Source organism: Chiloscyllium plagiosum, unplaced genomic scaffold (assembly GCF_037043375.1).
Source record: "Chiloscyllium plagiosum isolate Xiang-an unplaced genomic scaffold, Cpla_swu_hap1 HiC_scaffold_5, whole genome shotgun sequence".
NCBI classification, from domain to species: Eukaryota; Metazoa; Chordata; class Chondrichthyes; order Orectolobiformes; family Hemiscylliidae; genus Chiloscyllium; species Chiloscyllium plagiosum.
The window spans coordinates 3,840,986-3,861,442 of NW_028270143.1; the positions used below are offsets into that span (position 1 = coordinate 3,840,986).

Sequence of the window (20,457 nt, forward strand, 5' to 3'; positions counted from 1 at the left end):
GAGACATGAAGGGGAAAGACTACATATAGAGGTCAGTTACAGATCAACCATCAATGGCAGAATAAGCTGGTGAATGAATTGTCTACTTCTGTTCTTATATAACTCACATTGTTTCCTGACTACACAAATCATTGGTGGGCTGGATATTGCAAGAATCCAACATCACTTTAAAACAGCTTCAACACATGTCTTAAAAGCATTATAGCTGGAACAGGGCAGTCATGTATGAAATAAATCTGCTCTGTGAAAGGTTAAGAATCTCTGACAATGATACATATATACACTAAAAGTTTCTATTAATGCTCCAGAGGCGTTGGTGGAAGAGCTGGAATGATGGAGTGATGTTTTGCAGTCTGATGGAAAGGATTGATGGCAAGAAATTCTGCAGCTATGTGCTTAGGATCCAGTCATCCAGTCAAAAGCAACAAATATTCATGATTGTATCTTGAATATGGATGCATTGTCGGAAGAACCTTAATGATCTTATCCAAGTTTTCAAGCTGAATGAGTTCACCTTCAGATGGCATTTTTGCCAATCACACCACTTGTCTCTTCCACTTTTTATTCATTACATCCTTATCAACTACACTGCAACAATCACTGTTAATCTGGACTCTGCTCTAAAGTAAATATATTTGATCTCACCTTCATGTACTTAGCATATCTCACATTTACAGAATGGGACCAATGGACTAATTAGAAGTAGCTATGCAGTGATGTACAACATGGAGAGAGTGACAGTGAGAGTCTTCAACATTTAATTCCAAATGTTCCAACTTTAAATCACTCAGTTCCTTGCATCTCCCTTCCAGGAGTAAATTGTTCAAAGCAAGGTCACATGGGCCAAGACAGGTGAGTATGAGTCTCTATCCAGCCACAACTGAAACATTGCAAGTGGAGAACCCTGACATCTGTAACTTGACATAGTGTTTCATGCTTCACAGTGTAATGTAAACAATGCCTGCTATGTGCTGACAATGGGTAAATAGAAAGCGACTGCTTTCACAAATCGGCTTCAATTTTCCAGGTAGACAATCATTATTGTTGCACCATAGACATTGGTAAGGAACACTCATTCCCTTAGGCTAATGCTCAAAGCTCACAGAACATAGTACCTGCAGGTGTGTTTCGGCATTGTTGTTTAAGCGTCAATGTAATTGTGTTGCCTTTTGAAGGGGCCTCACATCCGTCAAAATTGAAATCCCCTCCATCCACTCCACCTCTGTGTTTCAGGAGGCCTTTCCATAACATTAATTGTGAACCTTGCAGAGTGAGAATTCATATTGTTTGCAATTATATCATTCTGCATGTGAAATGCATGTCATGTACAAGCAGTCAGAGTGCAAATGCTGGTCACAGACAATGTCAACCATGTTATTGGTCCTTGCAAATTACAGACAGATATCATTGTGAAGCAGAAATAATTACAGGTGCCCTTAAAAGAGGGACCTGTGGGCCACAATATGCACAGCTAATGGAAGATGGCCTACGATGCAATATGGCTCAGAACACATTCCTTGTCCACCCACACTGTTAGAGTAATGCAACATTCCCTTATATACAATGATGTCTCTTGTGGGTTATGTGGGGCTAGGAGGAAAGTTGCCATATGCATGCAGAATTTAGACAATCTACTAATTTATTTGCCACACGAGTGGTGGACCACTTGACAAAATAAGGTCTTATGTCAAAGTACCAAGATGAGATAATATTTTGCCCTCCTTGTTAGAATGCTACTCACTCTACTGAGGAGCATGTTAAGCTGTCATTTGTCAGGGATGTGACAGTTAACTATTCTCATTGGTAGGAATCTCTTCTGATCCTTATGTTCCTGACATAGGTTCATTGCAAGACTGATAGACCCAGCACAGCAGGTGTGATTGTTGCTGTTGCTGCTATGCAACAAAAGCGCAGGGAGATGAAGGAGGAACAGATGTGCCAGCAAAACTGAATCAGCAGAAACTGACACAGAAATTGAACAGCTTCCACTCAAAGCATGAAGTGCATATGGCTGGAGGACCTCTCAGGATATGGGGGAGATAGAGGAAGTTCACAGTCATTTGTCCTCATTGTAATTTCCTCCAAATATGAGCAAGGCACAGTTTTGACGCAAGCTGAGGATATCCTGGATTATTTTACATAACTATGCCAGCTGCTGGAACGGGTTCTGTCATCTGAAGAATTGATGACCATCCAATTCGTAGTGGCTGTCAAAGTGACAACTACTTTGAATATGTTTGCAACTGGTTCCTTCTATGGAGCCACAGAGGATCCACCCATAAATGCAAAAAGACAATGTCCGAGGCCATTTCAGTGCAATCACACCAGTTTAATTTGTTTCTCCATGATGGGGTTTGTGCGACAGTCGAGGCAGTATGATTTGACAACATAACTCGCCTCCTCCAAGTGAAAGCACTTTCATCTGTATGCGTATGTCACATTGACAGGGTCACATCATAATGCAGAGTTCAACTATTGAAGAGGGTTCTATTTCATTACTGTGCAAGTAATTTGTAATCATTGGTACCACTTCCTAGAGGTTTGCACCAGTACTCTGTTACCTGCCACGATTCCTGCATCCTTAATACCACTGATGTTTCTGTTGTATTTGAGGATTCAAATACCCCACAAGGTTGCCTAATGGGGATCAGGGTCTACCCACTGCAACAATGACTGATGACTACAATTCCCCTAACTGAGGCAAAGCATAGCTACAATGCAGCCTAATCTTCAACCAGGGCCAAGTTATGAATAACAAACACCTTCTTCACTCTCCTATCTACCTGCGACTCCACTTTCAAGGAGCTATGAACCTGCACTCCAAGGTCTCTTTGTTCAACAAAATGACCCAGGACTTTACCATTAAGTGTATAAGTCCTGCTAAGATTTGCTTTCCCAAAATGCAGCACTTATTTATCCAAATAAATGTATCTTAGATAATGAATTTATCTACATTAAACTCCATCTGCCACTTCTCAACCCATTGGCCCATCTGATCAAGATCCTGTTGTAATGTGAGATAACCTTCTTTGCTGTCCACTACACCTCCAATTTTGGTGTCATCTGCAAACTTACTAACTATACCCCTTATGATGAAAAGTAGTGGACCCAGCACCGATCCTTGTGGCACTCCACTGGTCACAGACCTCCAGTCTGAAAAACAACCGTCCACCACCACCCTCTGTCTTCTACCTCTGAGCCCGTTCTGTATCCAAATGGCTAGTTCTCCCTGTATTCCATGAGATCTAACCTTCCTAACCAGTCTCCCATGGGGACCCTTGTGGAATGCTTTACTGAAGTCCATATAGATCACGTCCACCGTTCTGCCCTCATCAATCCTCTTTGTTACTTCTTCAAAAAACTCAATCAAAGTTGTGAGACATGATTTCCCACGCACAAAGCCATGTTGACTATCCCTAATTAGTCATCGGGTTTCCAAATACATGTACATCCTGTCCCTCAGGATTCCCTCCAATAACTTGCCCACCACGGACATCAGGCTCACTGGTCTATGGAAGCCTTCAAACAATGAAAAAATTAACTTTTATATATAAACACCAAAAGTGAACAAAAATCAAATAAATTGAGGCAGCATTTCCCTCCTTGCACATAAACCAACTGCTTGCATGTTGAGCTCAAGGTAGAAGACAGAGGATGGTGGTGGACGATTGTTTTTCAGACTGGAGGCCTGTGACCAGTGGAGTGCCACAAGGATTGGTGCTGGGTCCACTACGTTTTGTCATTTATATAAATGATTTGGATGTGAGCATAAGAGGTAAAGTTAGTAAGTTTGCAGATGACATTGATCAGATGGGCCAATGGGCTGAGAAGTGGCAGATGGAGTTTAATTTAGATAAATGTGAGGTGCTGCATTTTGAGAAAGCAAATCTTATCAGGACTTATACATTTAATGGTAAGGTCCTGGGGAGCGTTGCTGAACAAAGAGACCTTGGAGTGCAGGTTCATAGCTCCTTGAAAGTGGAGTTGCAGGTAGGTAGGATAGTGAAGAAGGCATTTGATATGCTTTCCTTTATTGGTCAGAGTATTGAGTACTGGAGTTGGGAGGTCATGTTGCGGCTGTACAGGACATTGGTTAGACCACTGTTGGGATATTGAGTGCAATTCTGGTCTCCTTCCTATCAGAAAGATGATGTGAAACTTGAAAGGGTTCAGAAAAGATTTACAAGGATGTTGCCAGGGTGGAGGATTTAAGCTATAGGGAGAGGTTGAACAGGCTGGGGCTGTTTTCTCTGGAGCATCGGAGGCTGAGGGGTGACCAAATAGAGATTTACAAAATCATGAGGGGCATGGATAGGATAAATAGACAAAGTCTTTTCCCTGGGGTGGGGGAGTCCAGAACTAGAGAGCGTAGGTTTAGGGTGAGAGGGGAAAGATATAAAAGAGACCTAAGGGGCAATTATTTCATGCAGAGGGTGGTACGTGTATGGAATGAGCTGCCAGAGGAAGTGCTAAAGGCTCGTGCAATTGCAACATTTACAAGGCATCTGGATGGGTGTATGAATAGGGGGGGTTTGGAGGGATATGGGCAAGTGGGACTAAATTGGGTTGAGGTATCTGGTAGACATGAACGAGTTCCACCGTACGGTCTGTTTCCGTGCTGTACATCTCTATGATTCTATGACTCTATATATGTGATGATCCCACGCTGGACCAAAATAAGTTGGTGGTCTACGAATGGATTTAGGAAGGAGCAGAGTCGACTTAGGAAGGGCTATAAGATTGGATGACAAATAAGTTATGCAGTCTAGCACTTGAACAGTGATTGGAATAGTGATTGTAGTAGTTGTGTGTAGATGAAAGCGTCGGCCATAGCACCTATGTGCTGTGAGGAATGCCAGTTTGTGAATGCTGTACCATTATATTGATAAAGTTAAAAATCACACAACACCAGGTTATAGTCCAGGTTTGTTTAGAAGTACTAGCTTTCAGAGTGTTGCTCCATCATCAGGTAACTAGTGAGGCAGGATCATAAGACACAGAATTTGTGGAAAAGATCACAGTGTCATGCAATTAAAATTATATATTGAACAAACCTAGATTGCTGTTAAGTCTAATGCAAAATTGTCATCAAACCAGCAGATAAAGGAGGAGCCATCATCATTCAGAATAGAACAGACTACTGCAAGGAAGTGTATCAAAAACAGCCAGGAACACTACAGGCAATTACCAGCCAATTCGATCAAAGGACACACCCATGAACTGAACAGATTGATCAATACTTCTGATCCACTACCCTGTGCACTCTCATCCCGAGTACTTCTCGTGTAGGGGACTTCTACTGTCTTCCAAAGATGCAAAAAGCCAACACACCTGGTCATCCCATCATGTCAGCCAATGGAACCCTCTGTAAGAATCTCTCTGATTATGCGAAGGCATCTTGAAACCCATTGCACAGGGGACCCCCAGCTTCTGTTGCAATACTACAGATTTCTTACAGAAACTCAGCATCCATCGAACTGGAAACATTCCTCGTCACAATGGACGTTTCAGGACTTTACACCAGCATTCCCCACGATGATGGCATCGCTACAACATCCTCAGTACTCAATACCAACAACTGCCAATCTCCAAGCACTATCCTACAACTCATTCCCTTCATCCTCGACCACAACATTTTCATCTTTGACAAACAGTTCTTCATACAGACACACGGAACAGCCATGGGGACCAAATTTGCACCCTAATATGCCAACATGTTCATTCACAAGTTCAAACAAGACTTCTTTATTGCACAGGATCTCCAACCAGCACTATGCACCAGATATATTGATGACATTTACTTCCTCTGAATCTATGACGAGGAATCACTGAAACAACTGCACAGTGATATCGACGAGTTTCATCCAACCATCAGACCTACCATGGACTACTCTTTAGTATCTGTCTCATTCTTGGACACAAGCATCTCCATCAAGGATGGGCACCTCAGTATCTCACTGTGTCGCAAACCCAAGAATAATCACATGATGCTACACTTCTCTAGCTTCCACATGAAACATATTGAAACAGCCATCCTCAACAGACAAGCCCTACGCATACACAGGATCTTAGGGAGTTTAGGGAGAGTTCACATGTTACTGAGGGTTATATCTGCAATAAAATGGCACGGTGGCTCAATGGTTAGCATTGCTGCCTCACAGCACCAGGGTCCCAGGCTCGATTCGAACCTTGGGTGACCATCTGTGTGGAGTTTGCACATTCTCCCCGTGTCTGCTTGGGTTTCCTCCGGGTGCTCCGGTTTCCTCCCACAGTCCAAAGATGTGCAGGTCAGGTGGATTGGCCATGCTAAATTGCCCATAGTGTTAGGTGCGTTAGTCAGAGGGAAATGGGTTTGGGTGGGTTACTCTTCGGAGGGTCGGTGTGGACTGGTTGGGTGACAGTTAGAGGTAATGAGGAATTTGCAAGAGTCAGGGGGTGTGATGGAAAGCAGTTATAGGAAGGGAAAAAAGTTGCAGATATTTCACATAGGTGGGTTAACTCCAGGAAAGGTAAGAGAGGTATGTAGATAGTGCAGGAGTCTTCTGTGGCTATCCCCATTTCAAACAAATGTGCTGTTTTGGAAAAGGTTGGGGAGATGGATTCTCAGGGGAATGTAGCACAAACAGCCAAGTTTCTGGTATTGAGACTGGATCTAATGCAATGAGGGATACGTTGGGTTCCAAGAGATCGATTGGGGACTCTTGTCGTCTGAGCCACGGACAGGCGTTTCTGTGGCCAGCAACGAAAACTCAGAATAGTGTGTTGCCTCCCTGTTGCCAGGATCAAGGATGTCTCAGAGAGAGTGCACAATGTTTTCAAGGGGGAGAGGGTCCAGCAGGAGGTTATTGTACACATTGGAACCAACGACATAGAAAGGGAAAAGGATGAGATTCTGAGGAGAGAATATAGAGAGTAGGCAGGAATTTAAAAAGATCCTCGAGAGTAGCAATATCTGAATTACTCCCAGTGTTGCAAGCTAGTGAGGGTAGGAATGGGAGGGTGGTGCAGATGATTGCATGGCCGAGGAGCTGATGTATGGGAGTAGGATTCACATTTTTGGATCATTGGAATCTCTTCTGGGGTAGAAGTGACCTGCAGAAGAACAGATTGCACCTGAATTGGAAAGGGATTCATATACTGGCAGGGAGATTTGCTAGAGTTGCTAAGGAGGATTTAAACTAGTAAGGTGGGGGTGGGGGGGGGGGGGGGGGCGCGGTGTTGGTAGATGGGACCCAGGGAGATAATGTGGAAAGAGATCAATCTGAGACTGGTACAGTGGAGAAAAGAAGTGAGTCAAATGGTCAGGGCAGGCAGGGACAAAGCAGACAACAAGGTAGGACGGACTGATAAATTAAACTGCATTTATTTCAATGCAAGAGGCCTAACAGGGAAGGCAGATGAACTCAGGGCATGATTGGGATCATGGGACTGGGATATCATAGCAATTACAGAAACATGGCTCAGGGATGGACAGAATTGGCAGCTTAATGTTCCACAATACAAATGCTACAGGAAGGATAGAAAGGGAGGCAGGAGAAGAGGGAGAGCGGCGTTTTTGATAAGGGATAGCATTACAGCTGTACTGAGGGAGCATATTCCTGGAAATACATCCAGGAAAGTTATTTGTGTGGAACTGAGAGATAATAAAGGGATGACCACCTTACTGGGATTGTTTTATAGACCCCCTAATAGTCAGAGGGAAATTGAGAAAGACATTTGTAAGGAGATTTCACTTATCTAAAAGAATAATAGGGTGGTTATGGTAAAGGATTTTAACTTTCCAAACATAGATTGGGACTGTCATAGTGTTAAGAGTTTAGATGGAGAGGAATTTGTTAAGTGTGCACAAGAAAATTTTCTGATTCATTGTGTGGATGTACCTACGAGAGAAGGTGCAAAGCTTGACCTACTCTCGGGAAATAAGGCAGGGCAGGTGGTTGAGGTGTCAGTGGGGGAGCACTTTGGTGCCAGCGACCATAAATCTATTAATTTTAAAATAGTGATGGAAAAGGATAGACCAGATCTAAAAGTTGAAGTTCTCAATTGGAGGAAGGCTAATTTTGACGGAATCAGGCAAGAACTTTCAAAAGCTGACTGGGGGCAGATGTTCACAAGTAAAGGGACGGCTGGAAAATGGGAAGCCACGTGGGCGGCACGGTGGCACAGTGGTTAGCACTGCTGCCTCACAGTGCCAGAGACCCGGGTTCAATTCCCATCTCAGGCGACTGACTGTGTGGAGTTTGCACGTTCTCCCCGTGTCTGCGTGCGTTTCCTCCGGGTGCTCCGGTTTCCTCCCACAGTCCAAAGATGTGCAGGGTCAGGTGAATTGGCGAAGCTAAATTGCCCGTAGTGTTCGGTAAGGGGTAAATGTAGGGGTATGGGTGGGTTTCACTTCGGCGGGTCGGTGTGGACTTGTTGGGCCGAAGGGCCTGTTTCCACACTGTAATCTAATCTAATCTAATCCTTCAGAAATGAGATAACAAGAGTCCAGAGACAGAATATTCCAGTTAGGGTGACAGGAAAAGCTGGTAGGTGTAGGGAATGCTGGATGATGAAAGAAATTGAAGGTTTGGTGAAGAAAAAGAAGGAAGTATATGTCAAATGTAGACAGGATATGACGAGTGAATCCTTAGAGTATAACTCTGTGGGGAGCTAGAAAAGTGATTGCTGGGCCTCTTGCGGAGCTATTTGTATCATTGATAGTCACAGGTGGGGTGCCAGAAGACTGGCAGTTGGCTAATGTGGTGCCACTATTTAAGAAAGGTGGTAAGCACAAGCCAGGGAACTATAGCCCGCTGAGCCAGACATCCGTGGTGGGCAGGTTGTTGGAGGGAAACCTGAGCGACAAGATGTACATGTATTTGGAAAGGCAAGGACTGATTCGAGATAGTCAACATGGCTTTGTGCATGGGAAATCATGTCTCATGAACCTAACTGAGTTTTTTGAAGAGTGGTAGACGTGATCTATATGGACTTCAGTAAGGTGTTCGACAAGGTTCCCCATGAGAGACTGGTTAGCAAGGTTAGGTTTCATGGAATACAGGGAGAACTCATCATTTGGATACAGAACTGGCTCAAAAGTAGAAGACAGAGGGTGGTGATGGACGGTTGTTTTTCAGACTGGAGGCTTGTGACCAGTGGAGTGCCACAAAGATCAGTGCTGGGTCCAGTACTTTTCGTCATTTATATAAATGATTTGAATGTGAGCTTAAGAGGTAAAGTTAGTAAGTTTGCAGATGACACCAAAATTGGACAGCGAAGAAGGTTATCTTGGATTACAACGGGATCTTGATCAGATGGGCCAATGGACTGAGGAGTGACAGATGGAGGTTAATTTAGATAAATGCAAGGTGCTGCATTTTGGGAAAGCAAATCTAAGCAGGACTTATACACTTAATGGTAAGGTCCTGGGGAGTGTTGCTGAACAAAGAGACCTTGGAATGCAGGTTCATAGCTCCTTCAAAGTAGAGTCGCAGGTTGATAGGATAGTGAAGAAGACATTTGGTATGCTTTCCTTTATTGGTTAGAGTATTGAGTACAAGAGTTGGGAGGCCGTGTTGTGAATGTATAGGACATTGATTTGGCCACTTTTGGAATATTGCATGCAATTCAGGTCTCCTTCCTATTGGGGTTCAAAAGGGTTCAGTTCAAAAGGGTTCAGAAAAGATTTACAAGGATGTTGCCGGGGTTGGAGGATTTGACCTATAGGGAGAGGCTGAACAGGCTGGGGCTGTTTTCCCTGGAGCGTTGGAGGCTGAGGGGTGACCTTACAAAGCTTTATAAAATCATAAGAGGCATGGATAGGTCTTTTCCCTAGGCTGGGTAAGTCCAGAACTAGAGGGCATAGGTTTCAGATGAGAGGGAAAAGATATAAAAGAGACCTGAGGGGCATCTTTGTCACGCAGAGAGTGGTGCATGTGTGGAATGGGCTACTAGAGGAAGTGGTGGAGGCTAGTACAATTGCAACATTTAAAAGGCATCTGGATGGGTATATGAATAGGAAGGATTTGGAGGGATATGGGCCGAGTGCTGACAAGTGGGGCTAGATTGGGGTGGGCTATCTGGTCGGCATGGATGAGTTGGACCAAAGGGTCTGTTTTCGTGCTGTACATCTCTTTGACTCTATGACTCTATCTGTTCAGATGAGGAGGAATGAGATGTACACTTGAAGGTGCTGAAGGACACCCTCATAAGAACAGGGTATGATGCTCAACTCATTGCTCACCAATTCCAATGTGTCACAGTGAAAAACCATAATGACCTCCTCAGGAGACAGGCACGGATGCAACCGTAGGGTACCCTTTGTGTTCCAGTACTTCCCAGGAGCGGAAAAACTATGCCATGTTCTTCACAGCCGACAACACATTATCGATGAGGATGAGCACCTCACAAGACCTTCCCTACACTTCCACTTCTCGCCTTTAAGCAGCCGCCAAATTTTAAACAGGCCATTGTTTGCAGCCAACCACCCAGCTGTCAGGACAACATCGACCACAACACTGTCCAACCTGTCATTTGAACCATTGCAAGATGTGTCAGAGTGTTGACATGGATATTACACACCATTACACACCACCCACCATGTATGCAGCAGGTACTCATGTGACTCAGCCAATGTTGTCTAACTCATATGCTGCAGGCAAGGTACATTGGCGAGACCAAGCAGACACTACGACAATGGATGAATGGACACCACGTAACAATTACCAGACAGGGATGTTCTCTCCTGATCAAGGAACACTTCAGCAGTCAGGGACATTTGGCCTTGGATCTTCGGGTGACTATCCTCCAAGGTGGACTTCAGGATACACAACTACGCAGAGTAGTCGAGCAGAGGCTGATAGCCAAGTTCGGTAGCCATGAGGATGGGCTCAACAGGGACCTTGGGTACATGTCACACTACAGGTGACCCCATTGCACGATACACTCTCTCACACATACACACATACATGTGGGCACACGCGTACACACACACTTACATACCCACACATTCACGTTGACCCTCTCTCATACACAAGCTCTCTCTCTCATATGCAAACACTCCCCTACACTCACACTCACCCTCTCACAGGTTTTTACCCCATCACACTCACATACATACTTTATCAAGTTTGCACACATGTAAGCACACATTCTCTCACATGCATTCACATTCACACGCATACACTCACATGCACACACTTACTCTGTATCTCTCTCCTGCATGCACGCACGCATATAAGTTTATGTATTTACAGGTACATTCTATTTTTGCTCAAAAAGCACACAACCTGCAAGCAGTCAATCCATATAAAATTTTATAAATTCCTACTGTGGAAATAGAACCAGTCTGACTCAAGATGGGATACAGACAGACATTAATCTCACACCTTTAATTCATTGTCTGAGCTGAGATGTCACTTTTTTTTATAAAACCTTAAGTTATTTCGAGAATGTGACTTAAAAGAAGTTCTGAGATTTACATATTAATGTACCGAAACCTGCAACTCATTCTAAAAGATGAAAGACTTAACAGCAATCTAGGTTTGTTCGATATATTGTTTTAATTGCATGACACTGTGATCTTTTGCTACAAATTCTGTGTCTTATGATCCTGCCCCACTAGTTACCTGATGAAAGTGCAGCGCTCTGGAAGCCATTACTTCCAGTTCAACCTGTTGGACTATAACATGATGTTGTGTGATTTTTAACTTTGTCCATCCCAGTCTGACACTGGCATCTCCATATCATTATATTGTTGGTGAAGGGCAACTCCATTCTGCAAAGGCTCAGCCGAGTGCACAGCCAGAGTTCAACAACTCCATTGGCACTAGGCATGATGGTCTATTTTGAAATGTTCAAGCAGTGGTGAATTCTTCAAGCTACAGCAAGTGGTAGAACTGTGCAAATGCCAGATGAGGGGGAGCCAAATGAGCAGGATTGATTGTTAATGGTGCATGTTTGGGACCATAACATGTGAAAACGGAGTAGGCCTTGTGGAGAGAAACCTTCCATGAAACTCAACAAAAGTGACACTTTGTCAAAATATGTAAGATTCAACCTATAGTCTTTAAAAAGATTAGAATACATAGAAACTATTCACAGCCTTTTGAAATCTGAAACTGTAATTACTAACAATGATCTGATGAATAGTTACTTACCTTTAAGTGGCCACACCACATATGATGTTCCCTGAAATGTTTTAAGGCTTTTCCACACAACTTCCTGTGCTTATTTCAATGATTTTTCTCAGTTATTCCCTATCTGAGCAAGGAACTTTCTATGCACTGCTTTATCAGGAAAAAGTCCAGTTTCAGCACTTTCAAGCTGTCTGTATCTGCAAGTTCTATTTGAATTGGTTATGTTGCTGGATGATAGGCCTAGAAAATAATATGCTAAAATGTTAAAATAAAAGTCCATTGTATAGCAAAGTTTGAAGTAAATTTTAAAGACATAACACAATTACTTTGTGAAACATTTACTTTATGCTATTGGTGATCTTGCATCAACCTCATACCCACAGTCAACAAATTTAGCATTTAATTTAAACATTGTTTTCTAAATCACACTTTAAATATCATAAACAATAAGATACAGTATAATAATGGTATATTGAAGGAATGTTTATTTCATCAGATGTTTTGCAGGCAGAAGACTTAATGCAAGATTTAGAAGAAATGCTGAAGCAAATTAAAGAATCTGACATTTGTACTAAATCAGTCATGATGGACAAGCAAGAATGCAGCAAAAAGCAACATCAGGAATATAGGGTATGTTTAGAAATGACATATAACAAATAAAAGGAGGATTTCATTCAGGCCACTGTTTATTGTTCAATAGTAAATGTTATTTTATCTGATTACGGTCATTTGATTATTTTCCATCTATAAAATATGCCTGATTATGTGATTTGAACTCCAGATAATTGTTTTTGTGTCTTTAATTCATAAAGGGCAGGAGAGATCAACTGACAAAGATGTCCTTAAACAAAAGGCAAAGTGGATGTGTTAGTAAAGAAAAAAAGTTTTATTCTCTCAGGAAATTAAAAGATTGAAGATTGTTTTGGAAAAAGGCAAGAAAGCAGTCATGAAAATAATGAATCACAGAGCACACTCAAAAGATTATATGGTGTACTCCTTCTCCTGTTTATTTAATTGTTTCTTTTTCTAGCCCCTCTCCCATAACCAGAGAGTAAGTAAAATTATTGCTAGGGTCTCTGCTATTTCCTCCCTTGCCTCACTCAATAGCCTGGAATACATTTCATCAGGCCATGATAATTTATCTACCTTTAAGCCTGCCAGACTACCCAAAACCTCCTCACTGCCTGTGCTAATTTCTTTAAGTGTATTACAGTCCTTCTCCCTGATTTCTGTACGCATTTTGTCCATCTCATTTCTGAAGAAAATATTCATTGAGAACCTTATGTATGTCGTCTGACTCCATGTACAAATTACCACTATGGTCCTTAATGAGCCTTCTTCTTTCCATAGTTATCTCTTTCTCCTTAAAGGACTTGGAAAATAATTTGGGATTTTCATTTATTTTACCTGCCATTGTTCTTTCATGCTCTCTTTTTGCTGTCCTAATTTCCTAATTTTTTGCACTCCTGCTATATTCAATATTCTCCATGACCAATGTTATTTTGGGCCCTCAGTGTCTACCATAAACCTCCCTTCTTCTCCATATCAAATCTAGTATATTCCTCAACATCCAGGGTTTGCTAGATCTATTGCTCCCACACTTTATCTTTATTGGAACATAATGGCTCTGTACTCTCACTATTTTCTGTGTGAATATATCCCACTGTTCTGACACAGATTCACCTAAAAGTAGCTGGTCTGAGATTTGAAATAAGAATAGGAGAATTAGGTATACTTATATCCTCATGATTAGTTGCTTCAATGGATGTCTCTTCTCATGGTGGCTAGCATCATCCTCTCCAATGGAAATTAAACTTAAAGGTGCACTTGTTCTCTTCTAGATTTTTTTCCTGATTCTGCTTGATCCTCAATAACTGCCCTTGCAATAAAGGGAAATTTTCCAGTCAATGTCCTGATATAAATTTGGATGATTTGGTTGCCATGTTTGAATAATTTCCAGTGTACATAAGCTGAAAGTGTGAAGCTTGTGTTATGAAACATGAACTTATTCTGTACTGGGTGGAGGCTGAGGATTCCAATTCCTGGTAAGCCCAAGAGTTTGGAACACACAATGAATACAACCATATCACAGGCTGTTAAAACTCTGCTCATGCTCTTTTTAAAGCTATGTGAAGGGAAAAGTATACCTGCATGGTGGCGTGGCATGTGAAAGCAAAGGCACTGTAAGGCAGCATGGGCGTCCCATTCCATACAAGAGTAGATATCACCAGGAGAGAGACCGCTGAAAGAGATGACCAGAAGAGAAGCAATTGGATGAAGATCAGAGGAAGAAGTCCTAAATTAATGTGCAATTTTTTGTGTAGCTCCAGACAGTTAGGGCTCAGAAATCCTGGGAGCTGATAAGGGTGGACCAAAGTAGAATCCCACTTGACCATTCACTGCAGTTGAGATTCAGACAAAACTGGCTGCTGGTTCAAAGGTAACCCTTTTGATAAATACTGATCTACTCAGAGAGCCGAATGAGTTGGAGTGCAGCCTGATTACTGTAGAGGATCACAGTCTCTGTAGGAGATTAAACTACTGGGAAGTGAACAGACATTGAGGAAGTCTAAGTCAGGATGGTTTTTGAGGGAAAATCAGAGTTTAGATCTTTGGATGTAAAGAATTGAAATCACTGAGGAGGAAGAAAGAGTGTGAATAATATTTCATGACTTCGTTTTTATTAACATCTCAGTGGGTTATTGACAGATATGTCGGATCTGTCTTGACTGCATCTGCCTTTCAATGTGCAGTGTGGTGCATTCAGCCACAGTTTGCCTGTCATTCACATTTGTTTTGTGTTCATTCTGCATATGCAAGTATAAGATAGAATTTGTAAATTATTTACTTTCTAACTTCTTATAATAAAGTTTGATTTGTTCATTTTAAAACAATGGAGTCTCGTGCCGCTATTTGATTAGTAAGTAGCTGGAATTTCAAACTTTGTCCATTTAAACAATAAGCTAGTTTGTCCCTAACTAGATCATTACTTAAATTTGGCAGTCAGGTACAGGATCATAACACTTGCCCTCAGTTATAATTGTGGGAAGATGAGGTTAAACATAAGAGTAGTATGGTTGAGTTTTCACTGATAGTGAATGTTGGTAAGTAAATGCTAGGATTGTGATGAATTTAACAATGAACAAGGCTGGTGTTTGCTTTTTCACCTTCCAATGCAGCAATTACAAAAGCCACCCAAAACTTCTATGCTGCAGTGGAAGGTCAGATGGAAATCTTGAGATCCATGATTTTTGACATACAGGTTCAGATTGTTGCCATTATGAGCTCAATGTCCAAAGTAGCAGTAAGGCTTTTCTGGCTGTCCAGCAATTTATGCTCCCAAAGGATTACCAGGATTTCTGAGACAATGACAGTGTGTCATAGAGCATGAACATGCTTTTCTCTCCCAGGGATAACAACATTCCTGTTCCCATCGCTGCCACACCAGCTCAATCCTTCATTTGCCTTCCAGTCAACCAGCCAAAACTGTATGATACCCATGCTGAATTGGTGCAGTCCAAAGCAGGTTCTTTCAGCTTCAAAGTTGCTTGAGTGCATCCAGCATAGGCATTTGCAGTCTTTCCCAGTGAAAGTTGGCAGCTTTCTACTAGTCATGCTACATCTATTAAGGCAGTACATTTTAGAAGTAACACATCTATAACACAGACACAAGGAAGTTCACAAGAATGATTGTTCCTGTTTTCATTTGTAATGCTGCTGTATTGCTGGATAATATGGTTCATTGAAGGTTATTTGTTTTTAGCTTTTATTGAGTGATATAGGTCAAGTAGTATTTGTAATGGGAAATCTGATATAGATTTAATGCATGGAATTTTATTAACGTTAACAATATTGAAATATCCCACCTCAAATGTTCTGGGCATTACTATTGATCAGGAATTTAACTGGACAACTCATATAAACATTGAAGTTACAAAAGCAGGTCAGAGGCTGGAGTATTTCACTTCCCTGATTTTAGATTGGATTAGATTCCCTACAGTGTGGAAGCAGACCCTTTGGCCCAACAAGTCCACACTGACCCTCTGAAAAACAATCCACCCAGACCAATTTCCCCCTGACTAATACACGTAACACTATGGGCAATTTAATTTGGCCAATTCACCTGACCTGCACATCTTTGGACTGTGGGAGAAAACCGGAGCACCCGGAGGCAACCCACGTAGATACGGGGAGAATGTGCAAACTGCACACAGGCAGTCGTCCAAGGTTTGGAATTGAACCTGGGTCCCTAGCACTATGAGGCAGCAGTGCTGACCACTGAGCCACCATGTTGCTAGAATCTGTCTATTATCTGTAAGGTACTAACAGGGACTGCGACAGAATGCTCTTTATTTGCCCAGGTCAGTGAAACCTTAGCAATACAGCAGTGCTTGACACCATCCAAAATAAAGCATTCTGCTTGATTGGCATTCCAACAACCACTTTAAAAATGCACTGCCTCCATTACTAAGGCATAATAGTTACTGTGTATCATCTACAACATACCCTGCAACAGTTTACCAGGAATACTTTTACAGCACTTTTCAAACCTTCAACTTCTACAACCTCAATGAACAAGGGCTGCTGATACATATGAACGCTAGAGGAATATATACAAGATCCCCACTGAGTCACACATCATCCTGACTTGGAAATATATTGCTGTTCCTTCACTGTCACTGGATTAAAATCCTATAACTGCCTTCCTTGAAGCACATACCAAGTGAAGTGCTGTGGTTCAAGAAGGCAGATCATCATCTCCTTATCAAGAACAATAAGAGACAGACAATAAAGATTGGCTTTGCCCGTGGTGCTCACTTCCCAAGAACTAATATCAAAATAATCACTCCAGGATAATAGGATAAGTATCATATATTCTTGAGGATTTATTTCTCTTAAACCAGTTTAGCTTGTCCAAGACTTCCAATTGATTGATTTTGAAGCCTTGGTTTTGCTGCGGTATTGTTTTCTTTTTTGGAGAAGTGGGTTCAGCTAAACATATTATTCATGCTTTTCATTGTGAATAAGGAAGTAAACAAGCAATACTTTTAGAAGATTTTCATTCCACAGTTTCTACATTTTCATTTATTGTTTTCAAGTTTTCTCTGACAGCAATAAAACAAGCAGGCGTTGCTGTCATTGATCATAGTGACACAACTCGTTCATATCAATGTTTGCTGTTGGTTCTTTCACTTATTTATTGTTAATTCACCATGATTGTCAGGGTCAGTAGCTCAGTTGCCCAGATGGAGAGCAGATAATAACAACAGCACAAGCTTGATTTCCATCTGGCTGAGGTAGACTTACAGCCTACCTCCTCATCTGCCCTGAGAGCACAAAGCAGGGGCAAACCACCACGAAGGAAAATCTATCAAAAAAAAGCTCAGGATGAAGATCAGCAAATAATAAGCTGAGGCCTGTGTCCAGGTAGAACATCCATATAGTGTCATGATTATGTTTACATATGGTTGTGTTATGTTGTCCTGCTTGCCTGTAAACAGATGTGAATCAGCAATTTTTATTAGTTTCAAGTATTTAAATACAAAAGGATTTTATTGACAAGCATACTTCTGTTTTATTTTAGTTATGTGACTGGAAAGCTACAGCTGCTCAAGATACCGAACTGAAAGTTTCCACAGATGATGAAGAAGATTGCATGTTAATTGATGGGATAGAATTTAAGACTGGGAAGTGCATTGAAGAAATCACAAACCAGTTGAAAGAGATTGATATTCTTATGGCTGAGTTAGAAGGGTGCTTTTAAGTTAATGTCTAATGTTTGCTTATTCTTAAATAAGTTGGAAAATATTCATTTAATTTAATGTCTTCATCTTCAGTATTGAGAGGTATGGAGCCAGTAAGCCAGCTGTGGTTTCATTTACCTCAGTTTTAAAAAATGTTTTTAAATGTTTCATAATTTGATTCTTCCTTATTGTAATAAAATTTTCCTTTCTGCCTTCTGTTTCTGTCTGTGTTAGGGGTAACTCATTTATACACTACACCAGGGGTCCTGAAAAATTGTTGTAGCACTACAAATTCAAGTATTACCAGGCTACATCATTATGGCAAATAGAAGTCACAATATATACTGTCATACAATTTTTATTAAACATGTAGATGTTATTTTGATCATGTTTACATGACCTGCTAATTTGTTTTATTGGCAAAATAATTAATTATGGATGACCAGACGGAATGGTGATGAGGCAACAAATGAAACAAAGGGTGCAATCTTACAGGGCCCTGAGTGATCTGGGCTGTGGGGAGATGAATGGCAAAATTGGATGAGAAATCCAGTGAGACCCATCTTGACACTGAGATAATCTTTCTTCACCTTTATGCTATTCACGGGTGGCATTCCCCTTACAATAAATTAATAAACTTCTATTAGGTTCCTAATTACTTGCTGTACCAATGTATTAGCCTTTTGTGACAACCAGATCCTTCTGCATCTCAGAGCTCTGCAATTTCTCCCCATTTAGATTTTATTTTATTTTATTCGTCCTGCCATAATGGACAATTTACATTTTCCCACATATTACTCTAAGGGGAGCATGGTGGTTAGTACTGCTGCCTCACAGGACCAGGGTTCGATTCCAGGCTCAGACGAATGTCTGTCAAGTTTGCACTTTCTCCCTGTGTCTGCATGGGTTTCCTCCTGGTGCTCTATTTCTCTCCCACAGGCTAAAGATGTGCAGGTTAAGTGTTCAGGGATGTGTAGGTCAGGTGCATTAGTCATGGGAAATGAGCAATAGAGTAGGGGATTGGGGTGAGTGAGATACTCTTCAGAGGGTCAGTGTGGACTTGTTGGGCCAAAATGGCCTGTTTCCATACTGTAGGGATTCTGTTATTGTCAGATTTTGCTTACTCACTTAATCTACCTACATCATTTTGTTACCTTCTTATCTACTCTTCACAACTTACTTTCCTAATTCTGTTTCAGTAATTAACAATTTGGCAAGCATGACATCTGTCCCTTCATCCAAGTCTTTGATATAAATTGTAAACAGCTGAGATCCCAGCACTGATCCTTGTGGCACACCACTCAATATATCTTGCCAACCTGAGAAAGACCTATGTATGCCCACTTTCTGTTTCCAGTTAGCCAGCCAATCTTCTATCCATGCCAAAATGTACTATGAGTTTTTATTTTTCAAACTAACTTTGTGGCACTTCATTCCTTAAAGTTCTGGAAATGAATCATTCCCCTTTATCCACAGCATATGTTACTTACTCAAAGAAGTCCAATAAAATTAGTTAAACATAATTTCTGTGTCACAAGATCATAATGACTCTGCTTGATTATATTGAACTTATCTGAATGCCCTGCTATAACTTGTTTTGCAATATGTTCGAACATTTTACCTAAGGTAGATGATAAGATAATTGACCTGTTAGTTTTCTGCTTTTGTTTCCCTCTCTGGATTTACTAACTATTCGCAGATAGATATATTTGCCTTTACTATTCAAGCCACAAAGTTTAGGAGCAGGAACTGTATAAACCTTTGGTTAAGTCACACTGAGTGCAGTTCTAGAACCCACGTTATGGAAGGGATATGATAGTAATGGAGAGGGTGATGAGGAGATTTACCAGGAGGTTGCCCAGGCTGGAGAGATTGAATTATGAAGAGAGATTTTGAGCGGACTGATATTGTTTTCCTTAGAGGAGATTGAGAGAGTACATGATTGAGGTTTATAAAATTATGAGAGCCATAGATGGGGTAGATAAGAAGAATTCCCTTAATGGAAGAATCAATGACTGGGGGCTTTGATTTAAGGTAAGTGGCAGAGACTTTAGAGAAGTTGAGAGGAACAAGCTTTTCACCCAGGGGATGGTGGGAATCTAGAACTCACTGCCTGTAAGGTTGGTAGAAACAGAGACCATCTCACACTTAAGAAGTATTTAGAACTGTGCAGCACAAGAATGGGCCCTCTGTCTCATGTCAATGTGCATTTGCAATGCCAGGGCATGCAAGATCATAGACCAAGCCTTGAAAAATATAATTAGAATAGTTAGGTGGTTCTTCTTCACTGGCATGAACACAATTGGCTGAAGGGCATTTTTCTGTATTGTAGATGTCTATGATTCTACAAGGAGGGATAAGAGGGTATAATCTGTAACTAGTCGAGTGCCATCGGGATCAGTGTGGGTGCCACAGTTATTTAGAACATATATTAATGACTTAGCTGAGTAAAGTGAATCTATTATAGCCAAGTTTACAGGTGACACAAAAAGCGGTGGGAAGGCAAGTGGTGAGGATGATACAAAGGGTTTGCAGAGGATACGGACACGGGTGGCAGGGTGACTCAGTGGTTAGCACTGCTGCCTCACAACACC

The 20,457-nt window shown here is 41.5% G+C and overlaps 1 protein-coding gene across 1 annotated transcript in view; it reads left to right on the forward strand.

The window, feature by feature from the left end:
* The window catches only part of LOC148149861 (zinc finger CW-type PWWP domain protein 2-like), a 145,857-nt gene extending 127,974 nt beyond the window's left edge, over positions 1-17,883 (forward strand). Inside the window, exons 7-8 of the mRNA XM_087986882.1 lie at positions 12,616-12,749; positions 17,704-17,883. Of these exons, the coding sequence (XP_087843008.1) occupies positions 12,616-12,749; positions 17,704-17,883 (314 nt within the window). The remainder of the gene's footprint in view (positions 1-12,615; positions 12,750-17,703) is intronic.
* Positions 17,884-20,457: the final 2,574 nt, after the last annotated feature.